This window comes from Malaclemys terrapin, chromosome 1, assembly GCF_027887155.1.
Source record: "Malaclemys terrapin pileata isolate rMalTer1 chromosome 1, rMalTer1.hap1, whole genome shotgun sequence".
Taxonomy (NCBI): domain Eukaryota; kingdom Metazoa; phylum Chordata; order Testudines; family Emydidae; genus Malaclemys; species Malaclemys terrapin.
Genome location: NC_071505.1, coordinates 134,565,433 through 134,579,778, shown reverse-complemented (window position 1 = coordinate 134,579,778; position 14,346 = coordinate 134,565,433). Strand labels below are relative to the sequence as shown.

At 45.7% G+C, this 14,346-nt stretch overlaps 1 protein-coding gene across 2 annotated transcripts; it reads left to right on the top strand.

Annotated features, from left to right (window-relative positions):
* Positions 1-118: 118 nt before the first annotated feature.
* LOC128830499 (RAD9, HUS1, RAD1-interacting nuclear orphan protein 1-like) lies at positions 119-13,855 on the top strand. 2 transcript variants are annotated; one of them, XM_054016338.1, is made up of 3 exons: positions 119-131; positions 4,403-4,661; positions 11,360-13,855. In XM_054016338.1, exons 2-3 carry the CDS (start codon positions 4,494-4,496, stop codon positions 12,026-12,028), a joined length of 837 nt encoding a protein of 278 aa, XP_053872313.1. In that variant the 5' UTR covers positions 119-131; positions 4,403-4,493; the 3' UTR covers positions 12,029-13,855. The 2 variants fall into 2 exon arrangements, with proteins under 2 accessions (XP_053872313.1, XP_053872312.1); XM_054016337.1 differs by lacking the exon at positions 119-131 and adding an exon at positions 208-424.
* Positions 13,856-14,346: the final 491 nt, after the last annotated feature.

Below are 14,346 nucleotides of genomic sequence, written 5' to 3'. Positions count from 1 at the left end.
GAACTGGCCAATGAGCGGCCGCGCCCGGCGGTGCCGACACACTGGTGACCCCGGCAGGAGCTGGGGCTGGACAGGACTCGAGGCCGGTTCCCCCCCCCCCCCCCCGCGCGCGGAGCAGCGGCTTTCCTGAGGTGCCCGGGCGGGGCGGACGCGGGGGGCGCTTGTCTCGGGGCAGAGCCCGGCCCCCGTCCCCTCCTCTGAGCGGGGGCTCCAGCGCTGCGCCCTCCCCCGGGCTGGTCGTGCCTCGCCCCTAGCCGGGGGCCCCTGCGCCTCTCGCCCCCTGGTGCCTGCGCTGCCCTCCCAGCCCCCAGCCCAGACCCACAGCCAGGCCGAGGAACCGGCCCGCTAGCGATGGCTGAGTAACCTCTGTGCGCACAGCCCGCTCCCGAGCCTCGGCTGTGCTGGGGCTGTAGCCCGCTGCCCGGTGGGTCGGTGTGTGAGAAGAGCCCACTGGTTGCGGGCTGGGGGGTAGGGCGTAGGGGGAGAGAGCACTGGCTTGTGTGTAATGTGTGTATGTAGAGCAGTGGTCCCCAAACTTTGCAGGGTTGTGCCTCCCCTTCTCCCGTCTGCCCCTTCTCCCGAGCCGGCAGGGGTAAGGGGGCCGGGTGGCGGAGCAGAGCCATGGTTAGGGCCGTGGTTAGGAGCATAGCTGGGGCCCGAGGTGGAGCGGGGTTGGGTTTGTGCATGTATGTGTATATATGTGTCTAGCTAGCTACTGGGAGGGTGGGGGTATATAAAATAGCTGGCTATATAAGTATATACACACACCCCAGCAAGGGACATAAAAGGCAGTAAGAAGAGGATCTTTAAATACAGTAAGAGAAAGACCAAGGAAAGTGTAGGTTTTTTACTTAGGAGGGAAGGAGAGCTAATAACTGAATATTAAGAAAGTTGATGTGTTTATTGCCTAGTTTGCTTCAATCTTCACCAAATAGGTTAATGGTGAACAGATAATATTAATTATATTGGGTAACGACAAGGGGGAAGTAATGCAAGCCAAAATAGGAAAAGAACAGATTAAAGAATATTTAGATAAGCTAGATGTATTCAGGTTGGCATGTTGTATTCATTTTATGGTATTTAAGGCATTAGCTGAACCAATCTCTGAATGGTTAGTAATAATCTTTGAGAATTCCTAGAGGCCAGGGAAGGTCCCAGAGGACTGGAGAAGGGCAAACCTAATACCTATCTTTTAAAAAAAGAAGACTTGGGGAATTATAAACCAATCACTCTAACTTAAATACCTGCAAAGATACTAGAACAAACTTAGTAAGCAATCAATTTGTAAGCATGTGGCGGATAATAGGGTTATAAGGACTAGCCAGCATGGATTTGTCAAGAACAAATCATGCCAAAACAACTTCACATTTTTCTTTGACAGGGCTACTGGCCCAGTGGATAGGGAGGAAGCTATAGATGTTATATATCTTCATTTTAGTTCCACCTGACATTCTGATAAGCAAACTAGGGAAATGTGGTCTAGATGAGATTATTATAAAATGGAGTGCATAAATGAGTACAGTCTTGCAACCAAAGAATAGTTATCCATGGTTGCTGTCAAGATGGGAAGGTGTGTGTAAGGGGGTCCCATGTGGGTCAGAACTGAGTCCACTGCTATTGAATATTTTCATTAATGACTTGGATAATTGAGTGGAGAGTAGGCTTGTAAAACTGGCAGATGACCCCATGCTGGGAGGGGTTGCAAGCACTCTGCAGGACAGGATTAGAATTTAAAACAACCTTGACTAATTGCAGAATTCTCCAAGATGAAATACGAGTAAGACAAATGTAAAGTACTTCGCTTACAAAGGAAAAATCAAATGCACCACTACAACATGGGGGGAAAAATTGGCTAGGTGGTATTACTGATGAAAAGGAACTGAAGGTTACAGTGAATCACAAATTGAATATGAGTCAACAATATGATGCAGCTGTGGAAAAAGGCAAAAGTTCTGGGATGTATCAACAAGAGTCATATGCAAGTCATGGGAGATAATTGTCCTGCTTTGCTCAGCACTGGTGAGGCCTCAGCTTGAATAGTGTGTCCAGTTCTGGGCACCACACTTTAGAAAAGATCTGAACAAATTGGAGAGAGCCCAGAAGAGAGCAACAATAATGATAAAAGGTTTAGACCACCTGGCCTATGAGGAAAGATTCAAAGGGGGGGGGAGGGGGCATGTTTAGTTTTTGAAAAAAGAAGTCTTGAGGGGGGATCTGATAAGTCTTCAGATATGTTAACGGCTGCTATAAAGAGGATGGTGGTCAATTGTTATCCATGTCCACTGAAGGTAAAACAAGAAGTAATGAGCTTAATTTGCAGCAAGGAAGATTTAGGTTAAATACTAGTAAAAACTTTATAACTATTAAGGGTAATTAAGCTGTGGAACAGGTTATCCAGGGAGGTTGTGGAATCCCCATCATTGGAGGATTTTAGACTAAGACCTGTCAAGGATGGTCTAGGGCAGTGGTCACCTACTGGTTGATTGCAATCGGCTGGTTGATTCTAGAGGACCTACAAGTCGATTGTGATCTCCGGTAGCACAGTGGGGCTGCCGCTGAGACAGGCTTCCTGCCTGCCCTGGCCCCACACCACTCCTGGAAGCGGCCAGTGTGGCCGTGGGGGTTGAGGGGGCAGGGATCTCCCTCTGTGCGCTGCTCCTGCCTGCAAGCACAGCCCCTGAAGCTTCCATTGGCTAAGAATGGGGAGCTGTGGGGATGGTGCTTGCAGAGAGGGGCAGCGCGTGGAGCCATGTGCTGCTGGGCCCCCCCTCCCCAGGGGCAGCAGGGACATGTTGGCCCCTTCTGGGAGCGGTGTGGGGCTGGGTTAGGCAGGGAGCCTGCCATAGTGGCAGCCACGCTGCGCTGCCAACCGGGAGCCGTCAGAGGTAAGTGCTACCCAGCAGGAGGCCACATCCCAACCCCGAGTCCTGACCTCCCTCCCAGAGCAAGCATCTTGTACCCTCTCCTGCACCCAACACTCTGCCCCAGCCCAGAACCCCTTCCTGCACCCAAACTCCCTCCCAGAGCCCACAACCGCACCCCCTCCTGCACCCCAGACTGGTGCCCTCTCCTGCACCCCAACCCCAGGCTCAGCCCAGAGCTCCCTCCCACACTGCGAACCCCTCCCGAACCCCAACTCCCTACCCCAGCCCGGTGAAAGTGAGTGAGGGTGGGGGGGTGTGAGTGATGGGGGGGGTATAGAGTAAGTGGAGCGGGGCCTCGGGGAAGGGGTGGAGTAAATCCTGGGTTGCCCTTAAATTCAAAACGTCATCTTGGGTGTAAAAAGAATGGAGACCACTGGTCTAGGGTTTACTTGGCCCTGCTTCATCATCAGGGGTTGCAGTTGATGACTTCTTGAGGTCCCTTCAAGCCCTACATTTCTTTGATTGTGTAACTCTATGACATAGGTGGCTACATGTGTCACATTCATATATTTTTAAAGAAATGTATAACGGTTCTTTAAAAATAGTTAACTGGGAACCATCATGTGAGGAATATAGCCAGTTTATTTAAACATTCGTTCTTATTACAGCTGCCTTCATCCTCCCTCCTATTAATTTTGAAAAGCTTACTTGTGTCTTGACTTAAACTAGACTGTAAACTCTTTAGGGGGCAAGGACTGTCTTCCTATGAGCTTGTACAGTATCCAGCACATGGAGCCCCAGTTCTGTCTGAGGCTTTCATGAGCAACCCACATTACAAATTATAATTAAAATATGGATGTGTTTGGTGTTCCAATGAAAAACGTTGGGTTGAAAAGTCCACTTGCCACTGTGAGGGAGGTTGCTTTCCCTGACAACAGTGGGGGCCTAAGACATGTTTCAAGTACATTTAAACTTTAATTTAAAGAAGCCTTTTACTACTTATGGTTGCAAAGTAAATCAACTAAACGTGAACAAAGTGTAAACATAACCAAATGCAGTGTCATCTTCTGGAGTCTAGATACAGCTGCAGTGCTTCTACTGTTGCTCTGACCTTTGCAATCAGTAAATTAACAAGATTCTGTTCAGTTTAATTCACTATACAGATCTCCTTGCAGCAGTGAATTTGGCAGGAATTGTGTCAGTTCCATGCTGCTGCTGCTGTTTAGTGAAGCTCTTCCCAGCAGCAAGATGGCGCTGGATATATTCGCAGTGCAGAGGATGCCCCAATAAAACAAGTCCATGAGAGAGGTGCTCACTATGGACTATATCTTGTATAGCAGCCAGAAAGCTCTAATGATTGTGTCCTCGATGGGAGTATGGATTTGTGTGTGTATATACTATAAAACATGTATATTTTCAGTTTTTATTAGAATTTTTTCCTGAGAATTTTGAGAGTGATCAGAAGTCTATTCCCTAAAAAAAAAAAAAAAGTTGCCAGATTTGTATGATGGCTTCACATCCCCATTTGCTTTCTGCAGATTTGGGTGCAGTTTGTCATCTCCTTCCTCTTCCCCTAACTGGCTCCACCAGGCATCATGAGGTTTCTTAGTGACTTTCTCTCACCTTTTGATGCCTCCAAAGAAGAAATGCATCCGCCAGGCCCGCAAGGCACAACTGCGGTTCCTTGAAACTCCAAGAGAGGGGCCTACACATCACTATGGATCTCCACTGCCTTTGGCTGAGAACCCAAGACATGTTTCTACCAAACCTCTAGACCAGAATGCCTCCATCTCATGGGTAGGTGCAGGTTTCCTTCCCTTAGTTTCTTATAGCAATTGTTCTCAGCCTTCTTCCACAGATCTTAACAAAGAGCTGTTTGGACTGGATCTTGGGCATGTATAGCACGCACACACCCTTATTAATTTTTTTGTTCTCTAGGTGGTTATGGTGTTTGGGTTGCTTCAAATTGCAGTCTTGCAGTCACAAGCAGCCCAAGTTGTATTGCAGATTGGAGTGCTCACATCTGAATGAGTTATGGTGGCTGCCAGCTGGTAAAACAGAATTCCCTGTCTTGTGAACTAGCATGGTGGCATGAAAAGGTTGGAATCCATATGAGAGGGAGATTCTTTTTGGTTTTTACGGTAACTGAAAACCTTGGAAATGGAAAGTAGAATACTTACTTTTTAGTTTTATTCTGTATTGGATTTGATACTTTGAAATACAGCAACTATTTCAAATTGGTGCTGTAACTCTCAACCCTCCAGCAACTAAATGTGACACCTTCCTGCTCAACTATGATAAAAAAATAGTCTGCATCTTAACTGTGGTTCTCTTATTTAATAGGCATTTTTTAATAATCTCAATTTTGATAGCTTGCATTTCTATAGTCAAATTTACACAAATAAACAGGATCTCTGGTCTCTGTGGGATGGAGTTAAATGTTGGGTTAAAATGGACGTTATACTTTGTAATGTATATGGTTGAAAGGCAGAGTATTTGATGCAAGGTGATGAGGCCTACTTCCAGAGATTCAGTGTGGTAAGGAACAGGGGGTTGCTTCTTGCATTAGCCAGCCATTTGGTGAGAAATGCTGTCTGCTCCAAAGACCAGTGTATTGCTTGGAAACAAACTAGTACATGCCTGAGGTCAGTGAGAGTCTATTTGAAGATCAAGCCTGGTGGGAAAGTGGGGAGAGGATGTGTTTTTCAAAGGGTTTAGCAGTAATAAATAAACTACAAACCAAGAGTCAACAACAAGAGAGACAGCTGACTTCAAAAATTCTTATAAAGTTGAGAGACCAATAACCCCCTCTCCAACATGATAAAGGAGCCACTACCAAGATAAATTGTATTTATTAAAACTTTTTCAAAATCATGTTCGCTTTTCACTGCTCATACATTTTGTTGATGTCTTGCAGTTCAATCAAGATTGAAAAACACTGCTCAGCTTTACTGTTATGCTTCATTTAGGTCAATGCTCTTTTTCTGAGTTGTCAACACCACAATGAACTCTTTAAAAAACAGGTTTTTATTGATGATAACAAAACTTAAATATTTCTGTTTTTCTGATAAATGTTGTTAAGGTGTTATTACTTGGTTTCAATCAAAAGAAAATGTTGGGCCTGAAGTAAGCTGGCAACTAGATTCTCCCTACTAGAAATTCAAGGCAGGGTGATAAAGCAGGCTTCAGGCAGATACTAAGGTGAAGAGCATAGTGCAAATATCTAGATAGCATATTTTTGAAGAAGTAATCTATGTACTTTAACCCTGCCCTCCTTTTCATTTTTATGTGTGTTTAATCCTCTGCTTTCCCCCCCACAGCTCTTCCAACAGACCTAAATATTGTTGAGGGGGAATTGGGTTTCTGGTCATTCGGTCCTAGGATACTTTTATCATGACATACAAAGTTGTTGTTTTTTTAGGCAAACGTGCAATTGTTCTGTGGGAGCTGCCTGTTTTTGTAGAAGCCATCACCTCAGGCAGCTCTGCTAAATAATAACACTTAAGTCTCAAAGCTTTTTAACAAAGCAACCCTAAGGGGCAAGATTTCATACTTGAATGAAACACTCCAACAGCCCCAGAGACTAATAAATTTGTTAGTCTCTAAGGTGCCACAAGTACTCCTGTTCTTTTTGCGGATACAGACTAACACGGCTGCTACTCAGAGACCTGGAGTTATCTTTGTTAGATTTTAAATGTATTTTCGTTGAGTTTTTTAAAGTGGAGGATTTTAAACATGCTTCAGGCATCAGTTGTATGGGTTCTAAAACAGTGACTAAAACACTTGCTGAGAGGAGGCAGAATCTGTGTGTACCAGGAACAATGGAAAATTTCCAAATTTACAATGGATTTATTTGGCTATGTCTGAGGAGTATTCAGTTAAAAAGTAGTGTCACAGTTACTGAGCTAACTGCACCCTGTTCTCTTGAGTGCATCGCTGCTCAGCTCTCAGACCTCAAGCCATCACCTCTCTTGGGATGGAATCACACAATTTTCCCACTCTTGACTGGGCCCTGAACACAAGAACGGCCGTCCTGGGTCAGACCAAAGGTCCATCCAGCCCAGTGTCCTGTCTGCCGACAGTGGCCAATGCCAGGTGCCCCAGAGGGAGTGAACCTAACAGGTAATGATCAAGTGACCTCTCTCCTGCCATCCATCTCCACCCTCTGACAAACAGGCTAGGGACACCATTCCTTACCCATCCTGGCTAATAGCCATTAATGGACTTAGCCTCCATGAATTTATCTAGTTCTCTTTTAAACCCTGTTATAGTCCTAGCCTTCACAACCTCCTCAGGCAAGGAGTTCCACAGGTTGACTGTGCGCAGTGTGAAGAACTTCCTTTTATTTGTTTTAAACCTGCTGCCTATTAATTTAATTTGGTGGCTCCTAGTTCTTATATTATGGGAACAAGTAAATAACTTTTCCTTATTCACGTTCTCCACACCATTCATGATTCTATATACCTGTATCACATCCCCCCTTAGTCTCCTGTTTCCCAAGCTGAAAAGTCCTAGCCGCTTTAATCTCTCCTCATATGGGACCCGTTCCAAACCCCTAATCATTTTAGTTGTCCTTCCTTGAACCTTTTCTAATGCCAATATATCTTTTTTGAGATGAGAAGACCACATCTGTATGCAGTATTCAAGATGTGGGCATACCATGGATTTATACAATGGTAATAAGTTATTCTCCGTCTTATTCTCTATCCCTTTTTTAATGATTCCTAACATCCTGTTTGCTTTTTTGACTGCCACTGCACACTGCATGGACATCTTCGGAGAACTATCCACGATGACTCCAAGATCTTTTTCCTGATTAGTTGTAGCTAAATTGGCCCTCATCATATTGTATGTATAGTTAGGGTTATTTTTTCCTATGTGCGTTACTTTACATTTATCCACATTAAATTTCATTTGCCATTTTGTTGCCCAATCACTTAGTTTTGTGAGATCTTTTTGAAGTTCTTCACAGTCTACTTTGGTCTTAACTATCTTGAGCAATTTAGTATCATCTGTGAACTTTGCCAGCTCACTGTTTACCCCTTTCTCCAGATCATTTATGCATAAGTTGAATAGGATTGGACCTAGAACTGACCTTTGGGGAACACCACTAGTTACCCCTCTCCATTCTGACAGGTTTCAGAGTAGCAGCCGTGTTAGTCTGTATCCGCAAAAAGAAGAACAGGAGTACTTGTGGCACCTTAGAGACTAACAAATTTATTAGAGCATAAGCTTTCGTGCATCCGAAGAAGTGGGCTGTAGTCCACGAAAGCTTATGCTCTAATAAATTTGTTAGTCTCTAAGGTGCCACAAGTACTCCTGTTCTTCTTTCTCCATTCTGAGAATTTACCATTTATTCCTACCCTTTGTTCCCTGTCTTTTAACCAGTTCTCAATTAATCAAAGGATCTTCCCTCTTATCCCATGACAACTTAATTTATGTAAGAGCCTTTGGTGAGGGACCTTGTCAAAGGCTTTCTGGAAATCTAAGTACACTATGTTCATTGGATCCCCCTTGTCCACATGTTTGTTGACCCCTTCAAAGAACTCTAATAGATTAGTAAGACATTATTTCCCTTTACAGAAGCCATGTTGACTTTTGCCCAACAATTTATGTTGTTCTTCTATGTGTCTGACAATTTTATTCTTTACTATTGTTTCAACTAATTTGCCCTGTACTGATGTTAGACTTACCGGTCTGTAACTGCCGGGATCACCTCTAGAGCCCTTTTTTAAATATTGGCGTTACATTAGCTATCTTCCAGTCGTTGGGTATAGAAGGTGATTTAAAGGACAGGTTACAAACCATAGTTAATAGTTCCACAATTTCACATTTGAGTTCTTTCAGAACTCTTGGGTGAATGTCATCTGGTCCTGGTGACTTGTTACTGTTAAGTTTATCAATTAATTCCAAAACCACCTCTAATGACACTTCAATCTGTGACAATTCCTCAGATTTGTCACCTACAAAGGACAGCTCAGGTTTGGGAATCTCCCTAGCATCCTCAGCCGTGAAGACTGAAGCAAAGAATTCATTTAGTTTCTCCGCAATGACTTCATCATCTTTAAGTGCTCCTTTTTTATCTCGATCGTCCAGGGGTCCTGCTTCTGATGTACTTTAAAAACATTTTGTTATTACCTTTTTGAGTTTTTGGCTAGCTGTTCTTCAAACTCCTTTTTGGCTTTTCTTATTACATTTTTACACTTAATTTGGCAGGGTTTATGCTCCTTTCTATTTACCTCACTAGGATTTGACTTCCACTTTTTAAAAGATGCCTTTTTATCTCTCACTGCTTCTTTTACATGGTTGTTACACCATGGTGGCTCGTTTTTAGTTCTTTTACTGTGTTTTTTAATTTGGGGCATACATTTAAGTTGGGCCTCTGTTATGGTGTCTTTGAAAAGCATCCATGCAGCTTGCAGGGATTTCGCTCTAGTCACTGTACCTTTTAATTTCTGTTTAACCTCATTTTTGCATAGTTCCCCTTTCTGAAATTAAATGCCACAGTGTTGGGCTGCTGAGGTGTTCTTCCCACCACAGGAATGTTAAATGTTATTATATTATGGTCACTATTTCCAAGCAGTCCTGTTATAATTACCTCTTGGACCAGATCCTGCGCTCCACTCAGGACTAAATCGAGAATTGCCTCTCCCCTTGTGAGTTCCTGTACCAGCTGCTCCAAGAAGCAGTCATTTAAAATATCGAGAAAATTTGTCTCTGCATTTCGTCCTGAGGTGACATGTACCCAGTCAATATGGGGATAATTGAAATCCCCCACTATTATTGAGTTCTTTATTTTGATAGCCTCTCTAATTTCCCTTAGCATTTCATAGTCACTATCACTGTCCTGGTCTGGTGGTCGATAATAGATCCCTACTGTTATATTCTGATTAGAGCATGGAATTACTATCCATAGAGAGTGGCCATCCCCTGTGTATCGATTGTGATTTCCTCACCAGGTCTGACTTATGTTCAGTACTCGCAGTTTCCTCCCTCTTGGACCAATGTCCGTGGTATCCAGTTACCAAACAGCCTTTTAAAAATATTTATTTTGAACAAAAGCATTTCAGAGAAAATAGATCTTAAAATAATAAACTGACTCTATGGACATCCAGGTGTCTTTCACGTGGGAATCTTGGTAGATTTAACTTCCTAAAGACTTCTCAGCAGAGTCTTTCTTTGTCAGCTTGTCTCCTTGGACAACCTTTTGGCAATGGACAACTCTCTCCCCTTCAGAGGGCTTTTACCTGTTTGGTATCCTTGTGATCTCCAGGCTCCCAGCCGGACAAAACAAGGCTTGCAGCTTTGCTGGAGACAGAATAGGATTCTCAAAGTCAATAGCTTTCCCTGTTTCAAATGTATGCCAGGATGTTCTTATTTGGGGAGCCACTGTGTTGGCTTCCTGTGCAGTCCCCACTGAATTAAAACAGTATAGCTATATAATATAAAGTCTCTCAATAACTAGGTTGCCTATCAGTATTCTTTGAATTCACAGCAACTCCACAACAATCACAACTAGTACCTAGGTTTCTGGGTTCCCCTCGGTGCTAGGAGAAAGTGAGATATATTAGGAAATGGAAAGATTCTATCAGAACCCAGTAATGAAAGGGAGTTAATAGGAAAGATTGTGGAATCATGTTTATTAAAGGATTATGATAGAGATGTATTTGTTCCACTGTTTGAGAATAGGGATCTGCCATTTTTTTTCTGTTTGACTTAGGAAATGTTCAGGATTTGAATGCATGACAGAGACTGGAGACTTACAAAGTTGTTTACCTTTTATAATATCTTAGAGTTCTGTAGCTTGCTGTGCACTAACATCCCATGTGGACACTGCTACAGTGCAGTGAAAGTCCTGGAGTGCCACAAATATAAATAAGTAAATAGGATCACTTTATCAGTAAGATTTTTTGTGTGACTCTGACAGTCTTGCAACCTCAATCTGGGATCCAAGAATCTACATAGTTCTTTACTACTTATGCATCTTCATCTGTCATAAAGGTCCTGCAAATAAAATTCTGCCCTTAGAGAAAACAGTACAGCCTCAGTGGAACTCACTGAAATTTTGTAAACAATTTTGTTGATGCACAGGAAGGAACAGAATCCAGCTCACTGTTAGATAAGAGATAGACATAGCAGTTGATTTAGTTTATCACTGGAATAAGCAAACAAGACTTGGAATATATCTAGGGAAGGAGGTGCATTTTATATATAGTCACTTTTCAGAGTAGAACTGTATTTTAAAAGCATATGTGAGCTTCCAGTTTTTCTCACTCATTCGAATAGTGTGTGATTTCCTTTGCCACAAACTCTCTCATTAGACTGGACTTCCTGCCAAGGAAGGAATAAAATGGCAGTTCTCGAACCAAGAAAGACATGCAGCAGGGGTCGGGAGTAGGGTAGATAGTGGTTGCCTTGTGAAGAAAGTAGGGAGTATGATGAGTCACCCTCTCTGAAGGAAAACATTTTTTCATCATCTCTGTTTGGCCCCTCAGGTGTCTCCACAGTTTGAAAGCACTGTGTCAACAGGCTTCAAGAGATTTCAGAAGCACCGCCATGTTGCCCACAGCTTCCAGAGCCGGGATGATAGTCGTGGTTTCCTCCATGTGGGAGGAGTGTGTCGGAAACGAACAGTCTGCAAATTTCCTCCTTTAATGTTTGAGGCTCCACAGGCACACCCCTATGCTGGAGCAACAGGGTACTCAGACTCTTGTGATAACCCAGGGAATTGTGCAAAGACATGCCATATCCAGCCAAAGAGGGGCACTGCAGCAAAGCCCAGTACCTCAATGGGCAAGCCTAAGAGCTGTAGAAAAGGGGCCTCTCAGTTTCCTAACCAGGATGCTGAGCCAGATGTCTTCAGTCCACCAGATCTACGGACTCCAGAGCTGCCCTCTGTGAGAAGCTATGGATGCAGTGGTACTCTGCCACAGATGAACACCCTCTCTCCGAATCCACATAGTGGCCTTGATCTCTGTGCTGATACCACTGAGAGCCTTGAACCAACATCTGTACTGGTCAAGGATACCCCAGAGCATGAGTACGGAGTGAAGGTAACCTGGAGAAAACGATCTCACCTGATGAGATACCTGAGGGAGAAGGGGATGCTGAGCCCAAGTGACATCCTAGTGAAGACTGTAAGGGCTGATCCCAGTCAGTGCTGATCCCTTTGGAAAAAGGACACGCTGCCTTTGACTTGAGGGGCACAATAATTGAAATCCCTCTTTGCTGGCTACAAAAGCAACGGGCATTGCTAAGCCTAGTTGGGAGATCAGTGACAGGATAAAGAGAAGAACCAGGACTTGTACTGTAGGCTAAGACTGCTTGGTGCTGCAGAGAGATGCTTCCCCCCCGGAGTGCTGTCTAATCTGACGGAAGATCAGTCTTTACTGGATAGTGATGGGCGGGGGCGTGGCTGAGAGGTTCCTATTCTCCAAGAGACTTTCTATACCGACCCCCGGACGTGTCCTTCCCAGTTGGCCCGCTCTCCCCATACCTCGTCTTGGGTTTTCAGCCCCTCCCCACCGCCGCCTGGGCCCTGCTCTCTTTGTAGGGGTGGGATGCGCTTTTCGCACACTGCTCCAGCTGCCCACGCTGGCGTCTCTGTGTCCAGCCTGTTTGCCCCTCCCCGCACGGCCATTGAGCTACCTCCGCAGCCCCACCTCGTTGGAGCCTCCGCTGCACAGCTGCCGCCGGGGTGCCTGGCACGAGCCAAGAGGGGGTGGTCCCACGGCCACCTTGCAATAGGCATGTGCGGGTTCTGCCCCACCCCTTCCAGGCACCAGCCAATGAACGCTCCGGGTCCTCAGTGCCGGGTGCGGTTGCTAAGGGCAGCGGCGACGACCAGGGCTAAGCGCGAGTGGCCGGGATCCCATGGCAACGGCGGGGGTGAGGATGGAGAGCGCGGGGGACCGGGCCGGGCCCCGCGGGGGCAGGTGAGACCCGGGGAGGGAGGTGCGCGGGCGGAGTGGCTCGGGGGTCACCAGAGACCAAGGGTCCGCCCTGCAGCTCCCGGGGCCGACGGGGTTTCGTTGGTACTGAGTGAGGCGCAGTGGGCTCATCCGTCATAGATGCCGCTGACGGTCCCGGCCAGCAGCACCTGGATATGGCCTCCCCCACTACCAGACGCCACAATCGCAACCCCGTTAAATGTTTCCTTCCCCCCCCTTGCTTGTGTGGAAAACCTACCCAGTCAGGCTGGGCAATGGCCTCTCCCAGCAGACAGGGCACCAAATAAACTCATTGCACACGGGAATGGCTTGGCTTGGTTTAGTTCATTACAGGATTTTAATCTCTGGAGTTAATTGCAGCCCTAGGAGATAAAACGATAAACTGATGTCTTGAAGTTGATGATGTTCCTGACTGTGATGTACAATTTTTCAATATCAGTGTGTGTGCAGCTCAGCCCCTCACATACAAAGAGAGCACTTACAGGGGAAGGGTTAAAATATACCAGATGTATTGAAAAATTCTCTGCACTTCAAGGTCCCTGCCCCCCAGTAGCCCCTTCTTTTCCTGAATTTTGTCACACCAGGTCTAGATGATGTGGATAAATATCTCTGTCAGGCAGCCGGTCTACACTAATGTTCCAATAGTTGCTGCAGTGGTGGGGAATTTTAAGAAAAGGCTGGTCTCTCCACACAAACGTTGAACCATTTTAATTTTATCAGTATAATTAAATTAGTACAGCCTGCCTAGCAGGGGGTGCAGTATACTGTACTCCTAAGGAAATTCTATGCCAAAAAATAAAAATTCTGTGCACAATATTTTATTTATTGTGGAGAATTTGCAGAATTTTTAATGTGGAGGCTCCTGCATGGCCGTGAGGACTGAGGAGCAGCACAGGCTGCTGGCTGCACAGACATGGGAGATCACCCTGCAGCCCCCCCTGCTCCCCAGAAACTCAGCAGTGAGGCTGCACCCAACCCAGACATAGCACAAGGGCCAGGCCTGCCCCGGAAAGACCCTTGCCCCTCTGTGCCAGGTGCACCAGTTGTGGGCAGGCAGCCTCAGCCCAGCATGATCTATGTGTAGAGGGGCTTGGTGTGAAGTGAGAAGGTTCTGTGTGGACCAAACTGGGTGCGGGTGACTCAGTGCGGGGTCTGGGTGCATGGGGGATCTGGATGCACGGGCTTGTTGGGGAGGTTCTAGGTGCAGGGGCAATGGGACTCTGTAGGGGGGTCCAGGTAAAGGTGGTTGGGGCTCAGCAAGCGGGGGAGTCTGGATGCAGGGAAGTAAAGAAATCTGCGGGGAGAACATAAGAATGGCCCTACTGGGTCAGACCAAAGGTATCTAGCCCAGTATCCTGTCCTCTGACAGTGGCCAGTGCCAGGTGCCCCAGAGGGAATGAACAGAACAGGCAATCATCAAGTGATCCATCCCCTGTCGCTCATTCCCAGCTTCTGGCAAACAGAGACTAGGGACACCATTCCTACCCACCCTGGCTAATAGCCATTGATGGACCTATCCATGAATTTTTCTA

Bases quoted from the DNA above. Each gene is read 5' to 3' on its own strand.
- LOC128830499 (XM_054016338.1), top strand. From the start codon at position 4,494: ATGCCTCCAAAGAAGAAATGCATCCGCCAGGCCCGCAAGGCACAACTG. The intron at 4,662-11,359 runs GTAGGTGCAGGT...TTGGCCCCTCAG, and splicing joins AGAATGCCTCCATCTCATGG to GTGTCTCCACAGTTTGAAAG.